Genomic DNA, 22,410 nt, shown 5'->3' with positions numbered 1-22,410 from the left:
ATTCTCTGTCTTTGCACTTATTATACCTTGCATATGTATTATTGCTATCTGCATAAAAGATTAGATTCTGTTAAGAGGAAATGGCATTTACTAGTAAAATATTTCTCCAAACAAAACCCTGAATTAGTTTATATTTAGAGAAACAATCCTGAGTGAAAATACCTGACAAGAACAGCTAGGGGCAGTAAGGAAAACTGAAAAGTCATGTTAGCAGATTCTGTTTATGTTTGTCTCTTAAATTTATGGAATAAACATGTCTTATTCTTGCTACAGTGTGTCATTAAAAAGATTTTGACATTCAAAAACAATTCATTGAGAGTTTTTCTAATTTTCTTCCTTAAAAATCATTGAGTGATTTTATGCTACATGCCAGGCATAGATGAGGTACAGAATAGTCAAAGGTGAATATGACAAAGTCCCTGCTTTCGAGCTCAGGTTTGATTAGGGTAGAGGACAGAAAGATAAGTAAACAAATAATTACATGGTAAGCACAGTGTAGTAGACACAGTTTGCATAGTGCTATTTACAGAGAAGGGAGCTGTGAAGAATTCATAAAGGAAGTATTAAAGAAGCTTTTGTGTGTACTCCATGCAATAGGAATCACATCTTCAAAGGCATGAAGAAAGCCTTCACCTAAGATGGTTACTACCAAACCTTTGGTTTTATTTTATTTTTTCTTTTTTTTTTAAGCCTTTGGTTTTAATTAGTGTCGTTTTGGCACAGTTGCCAGGGTTCAGATGAGGTGAGCACTCGTTTTTACTGGCTTCTACAGCTCAACTCTTAATTTGAAATTAAAGGAAATGCCACAAGTTGGTAATTCACACACTGCTCTTGGAGAGAGTGGTATAATTTTTCTTTTAAAAATAAATCACACCTGCATTTTGAATAACTTGTAGTTCTTTGTTAAGATACGGGAACAAGTACATCACACTTTTTTAATCTGAAGGGAATAAGTGAAGATTATTAAAATATCTGATTAGATTAGCTACGATTTGGGAGAACATTACGATTTCAATCTATTTTCTTACTGCTACTACAAATGTTAATATAAATCATATTTAAATGTTGTTTACATACTAATAGTGATGGAGGAGGATAGTCTTAGTATGGAAAAATGAAATGTAGAAATTAAAAAATCTATATAACTCTATACCATCTCCACCCCTAACTTCAATGAGACTTGCTAAAAGAGCACATTTACTGGTTTATGTTTTATTTACATTTTCACCTTTTTTTGTTTTTGTTTTTTATTAAGGATAGGTGAAAAGACTTGTAAGGACCGTAGGGGAAAATGAATGTCTACAAAAGCATATATAATCCATAAATGGGAAAATGGGCTCCTGGAATAAGCAAGATTTAATTATTAATGAAAATCACCACTTTGAAAGAATTTTTGAAGTCTTAAATCAGGTCATGGATACCAGAATCAATCAATCTCTCTTTTTTCCTTCCTTTTTAAAAAAATTTTAAGAACACTAGTACAGCACTAGTACAAGAATGAAATAGTCCAACAAGAATGTAAGTTGACATTTTTACAAAGTCCTAATTACTAATAATGGCTTCCCTCCCCATTTTTTTAAAAGCTTTTTTTTTTTTTTTTTTTAATATGTATGCTCCTCTAGGTCAGGGCTTGATAATAAACACATTGAAGAATCTTATAGAAGCACAGTGACTTAAAAATTAGATATCATATCATAATAAATGCAATTTCTAAAAGGATAAGAGAAACGAGCATGGGCATATATATATTTTTTTGTTTTGTGTTTTTTGTTTTCTTCCTAACACCCTTGGTTTATTGGAAAGAACCAAACCTGTTTCTTCTACCGCTACTCTGTCTTCTACCTCTTTCCTTTACTCTATACAGGTGAGTTTAAAAACACAAAAACAAGAGACTACTAAACTCTTCTCACTTCTTGGGGATAACAGTGTAGAGCTAGAAATGGCTGTATTAGGTATTAATGCCTAACTTTCGGTTTTCATCTTTTCCTGGATATAGAGCTCCAGTAGAAATAAATATATAAAATAAGTTGGACTGTATTTAAACTTTCATTTTGATACTTTGTTTTATTTACTTTAATAGGGGTGGTAATATTCCCTCACTTTTTTGTCATTTATCCAACATAAATTTATTTTATACAGATTATCCTGTTTTTTTTAATAGTAAAGGTAAAATTTCAAATATGTTATTCACGTTAGCTTATAATTCTTTACTATTGGAAAAATTTTAAAATAAGAGTTTCTTTTCAATGTTGCTTATATAAAACCACATTACCTCTTTTTTTTTAATTTGCTAGGATTGATATTTTACTTGTTTGTTCCACGCTATAGGAATATTAGAGTTAATATGGGGACTCGGAATTTGTACACTATGTTTTTTTTTTTACAATTAGTTCCGAATATTTTGTTCATTTTATAATAAGAATTCTTGGATATGAATCTTATTCTAAATTGAAGATTTTTGTAATTTTACTCTTGAGTAATTGATACTGATAACTTTTTAGATTTTCGATGTACTGTGGAGAAGGATGGACCTGTTATACATTGGATTTCTTATTGGAGGCCATGATTTTAAATCCCAGGCCTTTCCTTGTGTCCCAAACCATATGCTGCTGTATTTAATCTATGGCGTAAATGCAAAAGTTTCAACCTTAAAAAAATTCTTTTTTTCTTACTCAGAAGCTAATTATCGCACCTGGTAACAGAATTGGAACCACTAAAAATTTTATGACTTTCAGGAAATTGTTCTTTGAAGACTATTTACATAACTACTCTAAAATAACATATCCTCAAATGGTTGATGATTAAATAAAACTCTTTCAAGAATCTTTCATCTCTTTGTACATCCTTTTTTCTTAAATATGTTTAGATATAAATTATTTTCTGTATTAACAAAAATTGAAAAACAGTTTACAGACAAGGTTCAAAACTTAGTATATAATATATATATTGTGTTTAAAACGAATTAATCACCTTAGAGTTTTGCCTTATTGACCACAGTTACTAAAACTACAATGATATATCAAAAATGAGGTCTTGCCTCTTACATTTTTTTTCTTTTTCATGTTTTAAGCAGTCTGGACCAAAAGGAAAGGTAAGCTTAATATTGATGAAATTAGAGCATGGATATAACAGTAAGATATCAAGATTATTTTTATGCTTTGAAAAATATCCATTGAATTAGAGTTCATCGTAAAGCTTATTAATTATTTTAATGAAAGGAAACATTAATGGCAGAACATAATATTTGACTTATGGGGACTGTTTTACCATAATTCTCAATGTGGTTATATATTTATGCTGACATGACTGCTTTCCTTTTAAAAGTAGAATATTTTAATGCCTTAGTAGTAAAGTTGTTTTCAGCTAATAGCATTAAATTCTTTCTTGTTATATTTTACTGATAATACTTTTGTTTTTATATTTTAGTAGGTAGAGTTGAGGGGGAAAATGGAATTAGAATACCTTAAGCTTGGAGTTAAAATTCTAAAAATCAATGTATTCCTATTCTGACCCAAAGCAGGGAATTTATGATCACTGTGTTCCCTTTGTAATAACATTGGTAGACACATGCCCTTTAGCAGAAGTGTTGAATGATGTAAATAACATGGAAAAAAAAATTTTAAGAATGCACATTTCTTTGAGTAGTGAAATGATTGTAATTGTTTTAAAGCAAATGTTTGTAAGAATAACTTCTCAGTGTATTATATAGAATTTTTTGTACATGTACATCTTTTTTCTTTTATGAGAATCTCAAAAACCTTTTATGAACCTCCCCACAAAAAACAGGTTAACAGCCCTTGTATTAAACCAATACTTACATGTAATTGGTGAAGGTCAAAAGAAGGGACATCCTATTCTATCATTTTGTTTAATTATATAATTTTAACTCTATAATTTTTTTAAAAGTGCAGAAAAATCAAAGAGGACAACTTGTAATATTTTATAAAATGCTGTATATTCCATCTTCCTTAAGGTTCCTTAAGGTTTGGAAATACAAAGATGATCCTGTCAGCCAATTTTTTAAGCATATTTTAAAATTCTGAAAATGGGTTGTGCAGATATTTTTACTATCTCCTGGGAAAGAAAAAGTATTTTCCCATTGTGTCTGTTTTTCTCTTTGAGTAAATCATTATTTTCTGTCAATAGATGAGTCATTTTATCTTTTAAAATTTTTAACTCATAAGTGATTACATTTTTTTGAAAGCCATTAATAAGATTTTTAAAATAAAATTGTGGGGCACCTGGGTGGCTCGGGCGTTAAGTGTCTGCCTTCGGCTCAGGTCATGATCCCAGGGTCCTGGGATCGAGTCCCACATGGGGCTCCCTGCTTAGCGGGGAGCCTGCTTCTCCCTCTCCTTGTGCTCCCTCTCTCGCTGTCTCTCTCTGTCAAATAAATAAATAAAATCTTTAAAAAATAAAATAAAACTGCTGAAGAATGTACATTAAATAACTCTTCATGCAGTCATACACAAAACAGCCTCTTGTTTTATATAAATACTTTCGCTGTATATTATACGAGATAAAATGTAAGTACTTTTAATATTCTCAGATTAATGTAAAGGTCTTAGATTATTCAGTTTTTCACAATAGCCTTGGAGGGTTTATACTGACTTTCTGCACTGTTTTGGCTTATGCATATTTCTCTAGTGGAAATTTGTTCGTTGATAAATTCAGCAAAATTTCATGACTTTATGTGCCAGGCACTATTCTAGGAGCAGACAGAAATCCCTACCCTCTTGGAGCTTACATTCTTGTTGGAATAATACTGGAATAGGAGTCAGAAGATGTGGAATTGAGTAACCGGCAATACCAGTAGGCACATAACTTACTGTAAATGGGAATGATAATACTTTCCCAATTGTAAAGGAGATTTGTGAGGAACAAGTGAGATAATTATTTAAAACTGAACTTATATACTGTAAAATTTGAAATTTCTGTAATAGTAATAGATCTTGAAATTCTTTCAGCCTTTTGTACTAAGATTACTGTACTGAAGCAGCAACTGTTTATAAAATACCTTATAATGAATATACCTGAGTGCTTTATTCAGCAGTATAGTTATCTTTAGGTTGAATTTAGCCCATTAATCCTTTGGATCCTTATATAAAATTATTTTGTGTTTATCTTTGTTGGAGATGGATAAGGTGAGAACTTTTGCATCAGTACATTTTACTTGTGAATTCTTTTCACATGAGCCTTTGTGTCCCCTTCTTGTGAACATAAGTTACATCTTTTTTCTCATCTTAATGGAGAAGTAAAAGATCCTTTATCTTTATCCCTCAACACATGAGAGACTATACATTTCTGAACTAAATGAATTATTTACAAGAGAATGTTTATCTAATAAAAACTAGGTAGTTGTGGAAGGTTAATCTTTTCCAGGTTTTTTCCTCCTTGTACACTGGGCACAATGGAGTTTAAAACCAAACTGGAATAAATAATAAATAGCAATATTAAGATCTAGAGCTTGCAAACTTCAAAAAATTGCTGCCATTTTTTGTTGTTGTTGTTGTAGGTGACTGTGACAATTTGAATGACTCAAGTTCTTTTCTGACTCATGAACAGATCGGTTGTGAAATACAGTGTATCTGGTAGTGTCAGCAACCTAGAATATTTAACCTGGTATTAAAACTGTTCTTTTTTTCCTCCATAGATAAAGAATCCATTGACCCATTATGAAACTGAAGCACACAGTGATTTTCAAATTTAAATTTTTTTAAAAATTTAAAAAAGTATGTGTCTATTGTAGAGAATTTTGAAAACAACAGAGTACAGAGATAAATAGAACACAATGCAAGAACGTATATGAAAGACTAGGAATGTTTACATAAGGGTGTGTTTGAAAAGACAAGTATAGAGATTTTATAATTTTCTAAAAGCTCTCAAAATAGAAAATTACAGTATTAGGATCCCAGTGCATTTCTTTCCAATATTTTTTCTATACTTTTTAATATACCCAACACATGTGGAATCATAAAAATACAGCTGCAGATTCTGCATTTTCACTTAACATTGCATTGTAACATTTTTCACTGTCATTAAGTTGACTTCTAAGAATGATTTTTAATGAAAGCATAATAGGTTGTCCTGCAGATGTACATAATTTATTTACCCATTAGCTCATTATTGTTATATGTGATACATTCATGAACAACTTTGTGCATAAATTTCTAAATGAATCTCTTAAAATAAGTCTGGGAAAGGATTGTTTGGACTAGGTCACAAATGTTTTTAATGCTCTTCATAAGTACTGCTAAATTGTTTTACAGAGAGGTGGTACCTGTTTATAATAGTATTATAAATTGCTGTCTGAAGATAATCAAAATAAAATTATATTCAGGTGATACTGTCTTTTTTGGAATTATGAGTCCTCTAAAACCTTAGAAATAATAAAGTTGAGCAGCAGGATGATAGGCTACAAGACAAATAGTATTAATAATTGTTTCCTTCATTCACCTCTGATCATTTGGAGTGTATAATGAGAGACCAAAATTTTATTCAAAGCTGCAACTTAAATATCCAGCAATAAAGTTAATAATTTATAAATCCTTTATAAATGTATCTAAGACTTATTACTCTGAGGCCTATATTATATTTCTGGTTGGTTGTTACCATTGCTCCTTAAAGTAAATTTAATGGAATTTTAGTCAAAATCTCGGTGACTTTGTTGTTATTTTAAGAAATTTGACCTTTGCTAGTTTATTTAGCAGAGTACAGCCATACTTGAGAACAGCAATAGACTTTTTTTTTTAAAGAAGAATAGAGGAAGAGAAGAATGACTTGTCTTGCCACATAAAACATAGTGTGAAGAAAACAGTCATTTAATATGGAAACCCTAGAAAAAGACTAGGAAGAAAGAGTGAACAGACTAGAGAGTCCCAGTATATCCCATTTCCAACCAAGATGTCCAGTCAATAAATATAAACAAGTTTGCAGTGTCTTTAAATCACTGAATTATGATATTTGTAGCATGACTGAAAAATTAGTATTTTAAGTTTCTGCATGGTAGCCAGTAGTGATTCAGTTTTTGCCAACAATACCGTCCTTGTACAGCAATGTTTGTACAATTATTTGACCTGATAAATGCACTTATGATTGCATACTGCCTTTTAGATATACACGTTTATTCATTCTGAGTGTTTTTCAAGTGCTTGCTCTGTTCTAGGCATAAGGATACAGTGATTAACACAACAGACAAGATCCCTGCACTCCTGTGGTTTACATTTTGTATGGGCAAAGACTGATAATGCAAGTAAAACGTGGAATAATAAGTTCTTTTTTTTAAAAAAAGATTTTATTTATTTGAGAGAGAGAGTGAGTTAGCAAGCATGAGCATGGGGGAGAGGCAGAGAGAGAGGGAGAAGCAGACTCCCCACTGAGCAGGGAGCCTGATAAGGGACTCGATCCCAGGACCCTGGGATCATGACCTGAGCCAAAGACAGATGCTTAACTGTCTGAGCCACCCAGGCACCCCGAAATAATATCTATGTAAAGAAGCATAATTGGGTGATGTTAAAGAGTGACAGTATGGTCTGTCACACTTTAGATTGCATTTTCAGAGAAACTTTTTTTAATTTTTTTTTTTTTTAAGATTTTATTTATTGGGGCGCCTGGGTGGCTCAGTCAGTTAAGCATCTGCCTTCAGCTCAGGTCATGATCTCAGGGTCCTGGGATCAATCCCCACATTGGGATCACTGCTTGAGGTGGCGGGGGGAGTTGGCTTCTCCTCCCTCTCCTTCTGCCTGCCTCTCCCCCTGCTTGTGCGTGCTCTCTCTCTCTCTCTGACAAATAGGAAAAAAGATTTTATATATCTGTTTGATTGAGAGAGAGTGCATGCAGAGGGAGAAGCAGGCCCCCACGCTGAGCAGGGAGTCTGACGCGGGGATCGATCCCAGGACCTCGGATCATGACCTGAGCCGAAGGCAGAGGCCTAACCGACTGAGCCACCCAGGCCCTCAGACAAACTTTTTACCACAAAGCTAACATTTAAACAAGGACTAAATGAACAGTCAGCCATGCCATCATCACATAGATGGCTTTTCCAGATAGGAAAGAGATGGTACTAAGATACTAATGCAAGAATGAGTTTATCATGATCAAGGAATAGAAAGAAGGACCACAGTGGCTGGAGTTTGGGGAGCAAAGGAGAAAAGGTTACAAGGTGGATTTGGCAAGGTCAGCTAGGACCTAGATCTTAAAGGCTTTGTAAGATGACCTGAAGAGCTTCATTTTATATCAGTACACTCACTAGAAGCTTTCAGGGCATTTTAAGATAGGGAAGTGTTAATACCTAATAAATCTTTGAGAGTTTTTTAAAAAAAATAATGTTTTGTATATGATTTATAATTTGGTGCAATAAAACCTTAAGTCCGTGGCATTCAGTTAAGACTAAGCATGTTCCACTTTCCAAATATCGATGTGCTGCAAAGGTAAATCAATAATAGTCCGTGACTAAATATTCAAAACTATCTCAGCAAAATCTAGGAGTTGGGGAGGTAGAAAGACAGAAATAAAAGGAATCTTAAGGCCTTTTTCTGGGAGGAGAATTGGAAAGGCAAGAAGTAATAGAATTTTAAAGACCTCATCTCATTGGGGATGCAATAGAACATCTTGAAGAAATGGTGGAATCTTGATAGTGTGTTAACAGAAATATGTAATTGGAATAAAGATTGAGAGAGGAAAGGTAATTATTTGTTAAATTAGGGAAGGAAAAAGAATAATAATTGTGCAAACCAGTAAAAATAGGGGAAAAGAGGAAACTGAAATAATAGCAATATACACAACAGACAGTAAAGTAAGATGAAAGGAAAACATGAAGTCTGTCAGCTGTTACAGTAATTGTAATGAGGTTGAATATATTTAATAAAAGACAAATTGGTTGGATTAAACCCAGTTATACTATGTTGTTTACAAGAATCAGACATAAAGTAACATTCTGTAAGGTAAAGTTGTTTAGAATCACAAAAGATGTAAACAGAAAGCATGAGTATAATTCTAATAAAAAGATGGAATTATGGATTAGTACTAAATAGGAAAAAGCATGTTTTGTAATGGGCATAGTCTAAAAAAGTATAACAACTAAATACATAAAATTTCCTTAAAATATTTAAAATGCAAGAAGTTCTTGGTTAGAGTACAGCTGTGGAAGATTTTAAATATCTCTCTTGGAAAATTAGACTGATTTAGGAGTTTAACATGAGTTTGGAATGATGAATTTTAACATTTGAATATGAATACATTTATTTTATAGAAATAACACATTTTTTAGATCAGAGCAATGGAAAAATTAATAAAATGATCTATCATTAAAATCCAGCAGAAACCAAGACAACAAAAACCCAGCACCCAGATCCTGGTTTCTAATACTACTCTAAGAAAAGCAACATGGAGAAATGACTGATTCTGGGTTTGGGTTAGGGAAAACACAAAATGAATGTGAAGTGTCTTAGTGTTAGAAACCAAGTACTCAAAAAACTAAAAGAGTACTTCAAAAGCAGATACACTAAAATTGTAACATTACAGAGAAGATTTTCATGGTCCTTGTGTCAGGATTACAGGTAGATTATGAAACATTCTATATTTCTATAAATTCTGCATTATATATTTTTTACCAGAAGAAAAAAATGATGTCACATCAAGGGGACACAGGAACCAACTGAAAGCATTCCCAAAGACCAAAACTAAAACAGTTGAGATTATAACCTAAAGTACGACTATCTATGTGTCATACTAATAAAAATGACTGAATAAATCATTTATTTACTCAGCTATCCTAGGGTTCTACAAGCTGCATAAAATGAATTGAAGGAAATGGACAGCTGTTTATTATAGAATTGTAAATAATTTGTATAGATAATTTACACTTAAGAAGGAATTGGAGTTTAACTACTCCACCCTGTTTGTGGGCTGGACTGACTTGTTTGTTTACAAATAGAGTGTAGGAAGAGAAAAATATTAACTCCAGAGTAGAGAAACCTGGTAAACACTACCTTAGTTAGCCAAATGATCAAGGTTAACATCACCAGTGAAATCATAATGATACTGTGTACCTCCTGATATGATGTGATGACAAGGGCACTTCAACTCTGTGATATCCTAACCCTCAATTTTTTTTTAAGATTTTATTTATTTGAGAGAGAGAGTGTGTGAGTGCCCATAAGCAGAGGGGAGAGGAAGAAGCAGACTCCCTGCTGAGCAGGGAGCCCTTTGCAGGGCTTGATCCCAGGACCCTGAGATCATTACCCCAAGCCGAAGGCAGAAGCTTAACTGACTGAGCCACCCATGCGCCCCCCTTTCCCCACATTTATAACCTTGGTCTAATCATGAGAAAAACATCAGAGTGACCCAGGTTTAGGGACATTCTACAGAATAACTGCCGATTCTCTTCCAAGATGCCAAGGTCATGAAAGATCATGTAAGACTGAGAGACGGAGGAGGCTAAAGAGACAATACAACTAAATGCAGTGGATCCTGGATTGGATTCTGGAACAAAAAAAGGGTATTAGTGGAATAGCTGGTGAAATTCAAATAAAGTTTGGCATTTACTTGATAGTAGTGTACCGTGTTTGTTTCTTTTTTGACAATATATGATACTGATGAAGGTGCTAACATAAGGAGAAACTAGGTGAGGGATATTATTCTGAATTGTCTTTTCAACTCTTCTGCAAATCTAAAATTATTACAAAATTACGCTTATTTTTAAAAAACTTCAGGGCTGAGTCTTACCTAACCCTTAATAAGCAGAGCATTTTGAGGTTATTTAAATAATTCTTCACAAAAGGAAAAAAAACTTTCCAGTTGTTTTATGCAGCTAATAGAGAGTTGGGTCCATGAGGTGAGGGGTTTTTTGTTTTTTTGTGGTGGTGGTTTTTTTTTTTTAACTTTACACAAAACAAAAACCCTTACAAGGAAAAAAAATCCCCACCTTGTAGATAAGAGATGACAGGGAAGTTTCTGTGCTTCTGCTTGGTTTGAAGTGAGAAAGAAATATCCACTGAGAAAACCTAGGCTTGAGCTGTTTGGAGTATGAAATTTTTGTATCTGTAGAGTGATGGAACCCTCAAACCAAGAAATCAACATAAAATTTGATTTTTGATCACCTACCAATTTTTTTAAAAAACTAAATTTTAAAGAATACAGCATAGTTTATGGCTGGAAAGTTTTCAGAAATTTTATCAAAGTAATACTACTTTCATCCTGAAATTCTTGTATTCTTGTATTAAATTTTAAGATATGCTTTTATTTCTGTAGTTCATACATATTTTATTTATTTATTTTAAAGATTTTATTTATATATTTGACAGAGAGAGACACAGAGAGGGAACACAGGCACGGGGAGTGGGAGAGGGAGATGCAGGCTGAGCAGAGAGCCCGATGTGGGCCTCGATCCCAGGACCCTGGGGTCATGACCTGAGCCGAAAGGAGACGCTCAACAACTGAGCCACCCAGGCGTCCCTATTCATACATATTTTAAAAGAAAAATTAGTTTTCCCTGTTTATATAGGGAAACATGTAGCACATTCAATATGTTATGGCCATAAGGTCTGGAAATGTTGGCCAATATACAGAATAGTTTATTAACCTTGCATTATAATACATGATAGTCATGGATATTATATATTCCATGAGGTGTTTGTTCCTCATTAGCAAGGCATAGTTTAGTGCACTGTGTCAGATAGCAAAGAATACAGTGCATTTAATGCAGCACTTTCACCAATCCATGCACATGTATGATTGGTTGTCTCAGATGATTTATGTCAGTTATTACTGAATAAATCTGTATTTGTAGCATACCCCAGAATAGGTAATCAAGCAGGTTCAAACTGACAAAATCCAAATTATCTGTATTTTCAGATTTTGTGCCCGTTCTCTGTCAAATAATTATTTTCTGTATTGATAATCATTAGTATTGAGGAATATATACTATTTGCATTAGCCAGTGTTTTAAGAATAGTTTTTGGAGTTTACCGTACTAGTATCATTTTGCTTCAGATTCATTGCCTCTGTTGCATTTTAAAGTTGATATCTTTATTTTTCCAAAATGAAGACTTATAAAAATTAGAGATTAAAAAACCAATTATTTGGTTTAAAGGTAAGACTCCATTATATCCCTTTCAGTGTAAAAATGTATGGAATATAAAAACAGTTTTAAGTTTAGTATAATTAGCTGAAAACCTACCTCCTTTATAAGTGCTAGTACTACTACTATCTCTTAGGCAAATTCTCATCTTTACAACTCATATCCTCATGAATCTTCAAAATTCTGTCAGGGTGGAAATTGCCCAGTTGTACAAATAATGCTGCTCAATAATCATGAAAATTCTATTACTCATCAGTATTGATGCAATTTGCCAGATTTCAGATTCTGGCATTGCTATTTAATAGTTACATGAGTATAGGCAAGTCAACCATATTGTACCTCGGTCTCATCTATAAAGTGCTAATAATAATATATACTTTATAAGGTAATTTTGAGAGTTAAAGTACTTAAAGATATAAAGTCCTTAGAACAGTACCTGGCACATGATGTTCACTATCTGCTAACTGCTATTACAAATACACTACTATCACTACTCTTGCTATTTTCTTCTTCTGTCATTCTGTTTTGTTTTTAATTTAGATGCTTTGACTTTTACAACATAGAATATGAAATTCTTTTGGAAAAATTTCTTTAGGATTTTTGTTTACTTAATTATATACTTTGATAGGTATTGATCACTAGTGTGAATTTACAAATAATAGTATAGCCTCTTTTATTTTTAATTCCCTGGCTAAGTAAAAGGAATATTTTTAGAAGTTTTTATTTAGGGTGGAAAAGTAGCTATTGTAGCTCCCCTGGTCTATTGCACTTTTTATAAATCTTTAATACTTTTATCCCATAACTAGCTATAGTTTTTTTTTGTTTTACCCTCAAATTAGTGTATTTTTGGACTTAACGTTCTATTTTAGGATCTTTATTTTCTAAGGATTATGTTCAGAATCCTGAAAATTGTATATGAAGTCTGACAATGTAATTTAATGTATTTTTAAAGTATAATTATATCTCCATAATGTATTCAAAGTACAAGACTAAAATACTTGTTCCATAGTTGCTGGTTTTGTACATAACATTTTTTTGTACTGATTTTGAAATTTTCCACAAGGCCAGTATCTTAATCACCATTTATTCCCTTTAGTCACTGATTTGTTTTTAAACAACTAAAAAGATTTACAGCAAAATTGGGCAAATTGGGTATTATTAAGCTGATTTTTTAATTCAGAAAATGTGTGACAATGAAGTATTACTTTTTTTTAATGTGGCTTTTATAAATTGACTATGAAGGCAGTTCCAAAAGAAAAATAAAGTTTTGTGTACCATGTAACTTCGGTGACTACTTTGAAAGGACAATAATTTGGATTCATTTATTATTAACTATTTATTTGAAAGTCTACTTGCTATGGGGCTTTGATAGATTAACAGTCTAAATAAAATGTAGTCATCTAGGGACCTTATAATGTATTAAGCTTTACTATATTTGTATAATATAGTTGCATTATTTTATAGTATCACTTTTTTATATGACAAAGAAGCTATGGTTTGCTTTTAATAAACATTGTAGGTATTCCCTCAGCCTTTTCTTTTGAAAATATTTTTTCTGTTAAATCTATATAAATTTCCTTTTTTAGGAAAGAATACCCACCTCATGTACAAAAATTTGAAAATAATTCTGTAAGGTTGAGTCGGCCTCAAGGTGTTGGTAAGTGTACAGTTTTACTTGTTAACACCTGTGAAAGGTTTTGAATAGTTGTATGAAAGGTAAAAGTAGAGATATGACCCTGGTTTTAGAATATTCCCAAGTATAATAGATATATAGAGAGAAGCATTTTTTATAACTGATTTGAAATTTTAACTGACCTGAAATTATCAGGGAATAGTTGCACAATTACAGTGTGAAATCTTTTTTTAATTAGTATTTTCATTAAATTCAGGATCCACGCATTAACTGTAGATGGCTTATAGCTTCAAAATTGTGTTTTATTGAACTGTATTATAATCTTGTATGATGTGGTTTTGTTTTAAATGGTTATGATCCTAAAATTTAGGATATACTAGGCAGCCACTGAATTTAAAAGAGACCATACCTGATACAATTGTGTTAATAATAGATGTTGGAAAATAGTTGTGGGTGGAAATTTTTATTTTCATTGAAATTTTTTAATATACTGATATTAGTGCAAAAATAAAGGCAAATAGTACTTATGGAAAATGTGTCACCATCAAATTGATTTTTATTATATAGAATCGTGATTCTTAATGTGTGTGTCTATCTTGTTTGTCCCAGGCGTTTTCTTGCTTAAACCACAGTTCTTATCCAAAATCTGATTTAAACAGCTGGGTTTCCTGATAGCTAAGAGTTTGTTTTTTTAAGCACCTAAAATCTTTGCTACTCTTGAGTGGAAATGTTTTATTCGTATATTGAACATATCCCTATTTTATGATAAGAATATTCCAAACTTCATCCTTTCTTAATAACTTTGCAGTTATGAATGTGAATTATTATACGTGGCACTATATGGTTATGCTCATTGTTTATTAATAACTACCCACTTCAACATTCATTCTGTTATACCTTAAATCTTTTTTGAACTCCGTACTGGATGCTGAGTCACATGCATTATATTCATTATTTGCTTTTATCCTAATTCATTATCTTAAGATCCTTTAAGCTAAATTTAACTTTACCTACATTGTGTACAGAGGAAACTGAAGCACAGCGGGATGACACAACTTGCTCACAGACACGGAGCTGGTATTGCAATCTAGGCCTATTTGATAGCAAAGCCCGTGCTTGTTACCACTGTGCTTTACTATTTTCTTGCTAGATCAGAAAGTTATTTCTAATCCTCAGAGAAGAACTGCATAATAGGTACTAATCATTCCCATTGCACAAATGCACTTTGGTGAGCTAAGGGATTTGGCCCATTCTTAATGGTTTTAGGTACGAGTCAGCCCCAGGTTTTGTTACAAATAATTTTTAAAATTTGACCACATTCATTAAGTAGGTAAGAATAATATTTAATTTTTTTTAATTTTGAAATCATTTTTGACTTAGAGAAAAATTGTAAAAATAGTACAGAGTACCCATTTACTCTTTACCTACCATCCCCTATTGTAACATCTTATAGTCACAGTAGTATATTTATCAATAAGAAATTGGCATTGGTACAACATTCTTAACTAAGCTATTTCACCAGTTTTTCACTGATACTCAATTTCTCCTCTAAAATCCAGTTTGGGATCTCATACTACATTATTTGTCATGTCTCTTAAGTTTCTCTGACAGTTTTGAAGAGTAATGATCAGTTACTTTGTAGTATGCCTCAGTTTGAGTTTACATGATAGTGTCTTATGATTAGATCGAGGCTATGCATTTTTGGCAAGACTTCCACAAAAGTGATGTATCTTTTAAAAACACATCACATCAGGGGTGATGTTGATGTCTTTTTATGTTTACCACCATCTCTTGGAGTTAGGTAGTTTCTGCTGGGTTTCTCCACTATTTTTTCCCTAGTATTTAATAAAGATCTTGAGTGAAGATATTCTGAGACTATACAAATACCCTGTTTTTCCTTAAGCTTTCACCCGCTCACTGTAGCATCCATTGGTGGATCTTGCTGGTAACTGTTACTATTTGGTATTTATCTAATGGTAATTTTCTATTTTCTTCATTTCTTTTATATTTATTAATGGAAATTCTTATGTAGGGAAAAGCTATACCTTCTCTCAGTAATTTTCGATTATTTATACTTTTGGACTCAGATAATATACACTTGGTATATTTAACTCATAAACTTTGTAGCTTTTGTGTTGGGTAAGTACATGTATACTTGAGGATAGGATGAATAACAGTGTTATAATAATGCATATATTGTTGTATAAAGATTGCATTTTATTTTTTTTTCAATTTTTTTTCAATTTTTTTATTGGTATGTTAATCACCATACATTACATCATTAGTTTTTGATGTAGTGTTCCATGATTCATTGTTTGTGTATAACACCCAGTGTTCCGTGCAATATATGCCCTCTTTAATACCCATCACCAGGCTAACCCATCCTCCCACCCCCCTCCCCTCTAGAACCCTCAGTTTGTTTTTCAGAGTCCATCGTCTCTCATGGTTCATCTCCCCCTCCGATTTCTCCCCCTTCATTCTTCCCCTCCTGCTGTCTTATTTTAGGATTTCCTTTGGAGGTACTTTTTTAAAACATTGAGAGTTCAAACTCCAGAAATAGTAGTTGCTGGCATAGCACCTGGAATAATTTTCTCCTAAAGAGAAATCACTGTCTTTTTATAGTTCTTAACACCTAATTTTCTCAATTACTTATTTTTCCCCTTTATTTTGCATTTAAGAGATACTTTCAGAATGAATTTTGATAAATTATAGTCATATGTCAGCACTTAGTAGCATTGATAAGCAGCTTTCTGGGATAAAATTAAAGCTTGTGAACTATTGAGTATAATTTTTGGTCAGATCACATGTTCTGTTGCTTCATTTGTTTGGTGTTCTTTTTGTATTTTTTCTAAACATAAAACAACAACTATATAACTATCAATTAAGATCTCATTTCTTTTCTGTACCTGTTCTTTGTATCTTTGTCAAAGAGAATTAATAGACATTGAACATTTAATTATATTCTTAATGTAATTACATTATGATTACAACTTAAGTCACTAATTTACACTATTTAACCCATGTGCGGAAGAAAAATATGCCCTTAGCCAATCTGTATTATCTTCCATTAAGATCTTAATATATAACTTCCCAGGTTTTTTCTATGCATATATGTTCATTTTTTTAAAGCATTCATGCTATATACACATATACACATATAGAACAGTATGTATATATTGCTTTTTGACTTTGTTATGATAATCTGGCTTCTGTACTCTCATTATAAGATGTTGGAATAACAGAGGAAAACCAGCACTGAAAACACAATCAAAAGAAGTTTAAGAATCAAATGGATGCATTTACTTATGGTGGACTTCTTTACAATTTAATATATCCAAGTCTCTGTAATTACTTTTTAATGAATAGTGACCACTATATTTATGTACCATAATTTAGGTTGTTTTCAATGGTTTGATAGTATATATATTATGATTAATAATCTAGGATACACATCTTATGTATTGGATCTATTGTTTCCTTAAATCCCTAGTAATAAAGTTATAGGGATAAAGGTTATGCATTTTAAAGACTTTTGATACGTTACTGCCAAATGGCCTTCTTTAAAAGGATATGTCAGCTTCCAAAAAACAGTATTTGAGTATACCTGTTTTCTCATGCTCCTCAGCGACATTAGTTATTATCATTCATTTAGGCATTGCTAGTCTGATAGGGAACTAGTATTTGTTTTTCCACATTTCCTTCATTATTGGTGAGGCATTACAATGGCCATTTGAATTTCTTCTTTTATTCATGTCTGCCTATTGTAGCCTTTGCCTGTTTATCACTTATTTAGCATGGCCAAAAGTGATTTTTTTTAAGGCGGTTGTAACAAGAACGTAATACATGACTTTAGTTTTATTTTACACTGAAAATCAGTCATGGTGGCAGCTACATGATGGAGAAAACTAAACTGTTGATTTGGTTTGTCTTTCTCTTTTGAAAGACTGTAAAAATAATTTAAAAGCAAATACATAGGGGTGCCTGGGAGGCTCAGTCGTTAAGCATCTGCCTTTGGCTCAGGTCATGATTCCAGGGTCCTGGGATTGAGCCCCGCATTGGGCTCCTTCTCAGTGGGGGACCCGCTTGTCCCTCTGTCGCTGTCCTCCCGCCCACCCTCGTGTTTATTCTCTCTCTCAGATAATAAATAAATAAATACTTTTTTACTTTTTTTTAAAGATTTTTATTTATTTGACAGAGACACAGTGAGAGAGGGAACACAAGCAGGGGGAGTGGGAGAGGGAGAAGCAGGCTTCCCCTGGAGCAGGGAGCCTGATGTGGGGCTCGATCCCAGGACCCCGGGATCATGACCTGAGCCAAAGGCAGATGCTTAACGACTGAGGCACCCCAATAAGTAAAACCTTTAAAAAAATAAAATTAAAAAAATAAATAAAAAGATGTTGAGCTAGAAAACCCAACAAGAAATATCCTAATCTTGGTGTTCCTTGTATGTGGTCTTGGGTGAACATTTTGTTTTCTTCTTATCCCTCTTTAATACTCATTGCGTAGAAACTGCTTTTTATGTCTGAGTCTAACAAAGTAATTTAATCTTCATAGGAATAATAACTAAAACTTGGATGCTCTGGACTAGAGTAGCTTCTCTGTAACTTCAGGTGTTAGTTGTTGGGAGAAGCTTTCAGTTCCTCTCTTTGTCTGGAGGCTAAGTCCTTATGTTTCTAGATGTGCGAGTGAATCAGTATCTCTGTGTGGCAAAGTTAAGGCATTTTTGGAGATGGCATAGTAACAGCATTTCTTCCACCCGTGTAATTTCATCTTTTTAAAGTGATACAGTTTTATCTTTTGTAATATGATTCATTAATCCAGTAAACATTTTTCGAGCCCTTAGCTTGTGCAGTTTCTAGACACTGGGAGAACATGTGGCTAAAAAATGATTTCTGCTCTTTCAGAGCTGACAATATAATGGGATGAAACCAATCAGTACAAATAATAGTAAAATAAAATGAGGTGCTAATAGAAGTAGAGATAAAGGGGCGCCTGGGTGGCTCAGTCGTTAAGTGTCTGCCTTCAGCTCAGGTCATGATCCCTGGGATCGAGCCCCACATCGGGCTCCCTACTCCAGGGGAGGCCTGCTTCTCCCTCTCCCACTCCCCCTGCTTGTGTTCTCTGTCTTGCTGTCTCTCTGTCAAATAAATAAATAAAATCTTTAAAAAAAAAAAAAAAGAAGTACAGATAAAATGCTGTGGAAGCTCCAAACATTGCTTATGCATGCTTAGACACAGCTTCTTAACAAAGAATGGTTTGACTTTACTTAGGTAAATAGGGAGGGCTTTACTTGTGAAGAGAACAGCAATATATGTAAGAGGGTGAAAGGAAAAACACTGGAAAAATGCATCTCTTTGAGATGCAGTTTGTTTGGAAGATTGAAACATCAACACAAACTTGCTTTGTGAAGAGCTGCCATTCTGAATTTTTTCCTTAGCTACTAGAATCATTGAGAGATTTTAAGCATTAGAATGATAGTCGTTTTTTTTGCTAGATCACTTTGGCAGTAGTGGGGAAGGATTTAAACCAAGCTCATTTGGAGTGAGGAAAATCAATTTAGGCAAGAGGTAAGCATCTGAAATGTAGTGGCAGTGGTTTTGGAGAGGAAGAAATGAATTTAAGAGCTGTTAGTAGAATTCCTTGAATATGAGGAAGGAGGCACAAGGAGAAGTCAACTGTTATTCAGATTTCAGCTTTGATGTCCAGGAAAGTAAAGGTGTTTGAACTGCCAGAGGCTGAGAAGGTAGAATTCACTTAGTGCAACTCTGTGTGTTTTTAAGAGCAAGAATAATTATATAGGCTTCTTAATACAATATTGTATATCAGACTCAGAAATATTACATAATGTTGATTTCTGTGTACAGATAATTATCTCCTTATTTAAAAAATTAAAAGTTAGGAGGATATTGAAGATAGGAATATTGAAGTATTTAACAAATTTGGGATTATGCAGGTAGAACATTTAGATTTGTAGATTCATTAACTTATGTTTTAGAAACTTATATTATTTTCTTGCTTACTTAAATCTTTGCTGATAAAATCAGATTGTAATAAATATTGTCCTGTTTTTGTTGCTCACTTAAAAATTCTAATTATATCCTTAATGAAAATTATTAAACTTACATTGAAAAATAATGAAAATTCTTTTGTATTTCTTGAACATAAATAGACCATTAGGCTACATATTAGTTTAGTTTCCTTCATCTAAACAGTTGTAGCCAGTGTTTGAATTAAAATTTTTTCTCATTACTAATTTTTTTTTTTTTATTTTAGAGGGAGAGCTCGTCACAGGGCTCGATCTCAATGACCCTGAGATCATGACTTGAGCCAAAACTAAGAGCTGGATGCTTAACTGACAGAACCATTCAGGAGCTCCTTTCATTATTAATCTAAGAAGAGTTAACTAACTTAGAAAAAATGTGTGTGAGAGAGAGAGAGGAGATTGATTGATTCAGTTGATTGATTGATTTAGTGTGAAAAGTGCTTCTGCTGCCTTAGTAACACAGAATAACCTGAAGAGAATATTGGTACACTTGACAAAAGTGGTCCACAGCGTGTGTGGAGATCCTGGTGAGGAATGAAAAGTAGACTAGAGCTACCAGGATATGACTACAGGGCTACAACTTAGAGTTCTGGTTATTCTTTTGTTAATACTATTTTTAGTGAAGTATGGTTGACATAAAATATACATGAGTTTCAGGTGTACAACATAGTGATTCCACAACTCCTTAAATTACGCTGTGCTCATCACAAGTGTAGCTAACATCTGTCACCATACAACACAATTACAGTATCATTGACTGTATTCCCTTTGCTGTGCCTTTTATCCTTGTGACTTACTCATTCCATAACTGGAACCCTGTATCCCCATTTACTTGTTTTGCCCACCCCTCTCCCCTCTTGGCCACCATCAGTTTGTTCTCTGTATTTATGGATCTGTTTCTGCTTTTTGTTTGATTGATTTTTTAGATTCCACACATAAATTATTTTGCTTAGCATAATATCCTCTAGGTCCATGTTGTCACAAATGGCAAAATTTCATTTTTTTTTTTATGGCTAACATTCCTCTGTGTGTGTGTGTGTGTGTGTGTGTGTGTGTGTGTGTGTGTTTATAAACATAGGGGTAGGTAAATCATTTCAAATTAGTTTTTTTTTAAATTCTTTGGGTAAATACCCAATAGTATAATTACTGGATCCTATGGTATTTCTACTTTTTAAACTTTTTGAAGAACCTCCCTACTGTTTCCATAGGGGCTGACCAGTTAACATTCCCATTCGTAGGGAGTGAGGATTCCCTTTTGTCCATATCCTCATCAACACTATTTCTTGTCTTTTTGATATTCGCCATTCTGGCTGGCGTGTGAGATGATACCTCATTGTGGTTTTGATTTGCATTTGCCTGATTATTAGTAATGTCGATTCATCTTCTCATGTGACTGTCTTTGGAAAAACGTCTGTTCAGATCCTCTGCCCATTTTTTAATTGGATTGTTTGTCTTTTTGATTTTGCATTGTGTGAGTTCTTTATATATTTTGGATATTAATCCCCTATCAGATAATATCATTTGCAAATATCTTCTCCTATTCGGTGGATTTCCTTTTCATTTTGATGGTTTCATTTGCTTTGCACAACTTTTATAGTCCCGGGGTACCTGGGTGGCTCAGTCAGTTGAGCGTCTGCCTTCGGCTCAGGTCTTGATCCTGAGGTCCTGGGATTGAGCCCTGTGTTGGGCTCCCTGCTCAGTTAGGAGCCTACTACTCTCACTCCCTCTGCCCTTCCCCCTGCTCGCTCGCTCTCTCAGGCATCCTCTCTCTCTCAATAAATAATTAAAATAAGTAAAATCTTTTTAAAAAAAGAAGTCCTCTTAACATTTCGAAATTACATTTCTTGTAAGGTAGTTTACTAATGATGAACCTCTTTAACTTGTGTTTGTCTGGGAAACTCTAAGCTCTCCTTCAATTCTGAATGCATTTCTTGCCTGGTAAAGGATTCCTGGTTGTGGGTTTTTCCTTTCAGCACTTTGAATATAATCATACTACTCCCTTCTGGTCAGCAAAGTTTCTGCTGAAAAATCAGATTGATAGCCTTATGTGGTTTTCCTCTTATGTAACTATTTGCTTTTCTCTTGCTGCTTTTAAGATTAAAAAAGATTCTCACTTTATCTTTAATCTTTGACATTTTATTATCTGTTTTGGTATGGACCTCTCTGGGTTCATCTTGTTTGGGATTCTCTCTCTGTGCTTCCGGACATGGATATCTGTTTCCTTCCCCAAGTTAGGGAAGTTTTTAGTCATTATTTCTTCAGTTAAATTATCTACCCCTTTTCCTTCCTTCTGGGACCCCTATAATGTGCATGTTAATATGCTTGATGTTGTTCCAGAATCCTTAACCTGTCCTTTTTTTTTTTTTCCTTCTGTTCGCTGTTCAGCTTGGGTACTTTGCATTAACATATCTTCCAGATTGTTCATCCATTCTTCATTCTCTAATCTGGTGTTGATTCCCTCTAATATATTTTTAACTTTGGTTATTGTATTATTCAACTCTGATTGGCTCTTTTCAAAATTCTTTATCCCTATGTCAAAGTTGTTATTTTGTTCATCTACTCTTCTTTCATGTCTGGTGAGCCTCCTTATGACCATTACTTTGAATTCTTCATTGGGTAACTTGTGTATCTCCATTTCATTTAGTTCTTTTTCTG

At 33.3% G+C, this 22,410-nt stretch overlaps 1 protein-coding gene and 1 non-coding gene across 5 annotated transcripts in view; both read left to right on the top strand.

The window, feature by feature from the left end:
• SENP6 (SUMO specific peptidase 6) overlaps window positions 1–22,410 on the top strand; it is a 109,977-nt gene that overhangs the window by 35,343 nt on the left and 52,224 nt on the right. For 2 of the 4 annotated variants that reach the window (XM_028097626.2, XM_028097629.2), the window contains exons 6-7: window positions 3,071–3,091; window positions 13,666–13,736. In XM_028097626.2, the coding sequence (XP_027953427.1) occupies window positions 3,071–3,091; window positions 13,666–13,736 (92 nt within the window). The remainder of the gene's footprint in view (window positions 1–3,070; window positions 3,092–13,665; window positions 13,737–22,410) is intronic. The other 2 variants (XM_028097627.2, XM_028097628.2) reach the window with 2 other exon arrangements.
• On the top strand, window positions 9,483–9,584 carry LOC114204694 (U6 spliceosomal RNA). Its single transcript, XR_003608222.1, has one exon. It is a non-coding gene; the product is annotated as a U6 spliceosomal RNA (small nuclear RNA).

The sequence above is a fragment of the Eumetopias jubatus genome, unplaced genomic scaffold (assembly GCF_037043125.1).
Source record: "Eumetopias jubatus isolate StellerSeaLion01/CBP00866 unplaced genomic scaffold, mEumJub1_p1.0 scaffold_6, whole genome shotgun sequence".
NCBI lineage: Eukaryota > Metazoa > Chordata > Mammalia > Carnivora > Otariidae > Eumetopias > Eumetopias jubatus.
Note: the sequence above shows the minus strand (reverse complement) of the source record. Positions and strands in the feature narration are given on the sequence as shown.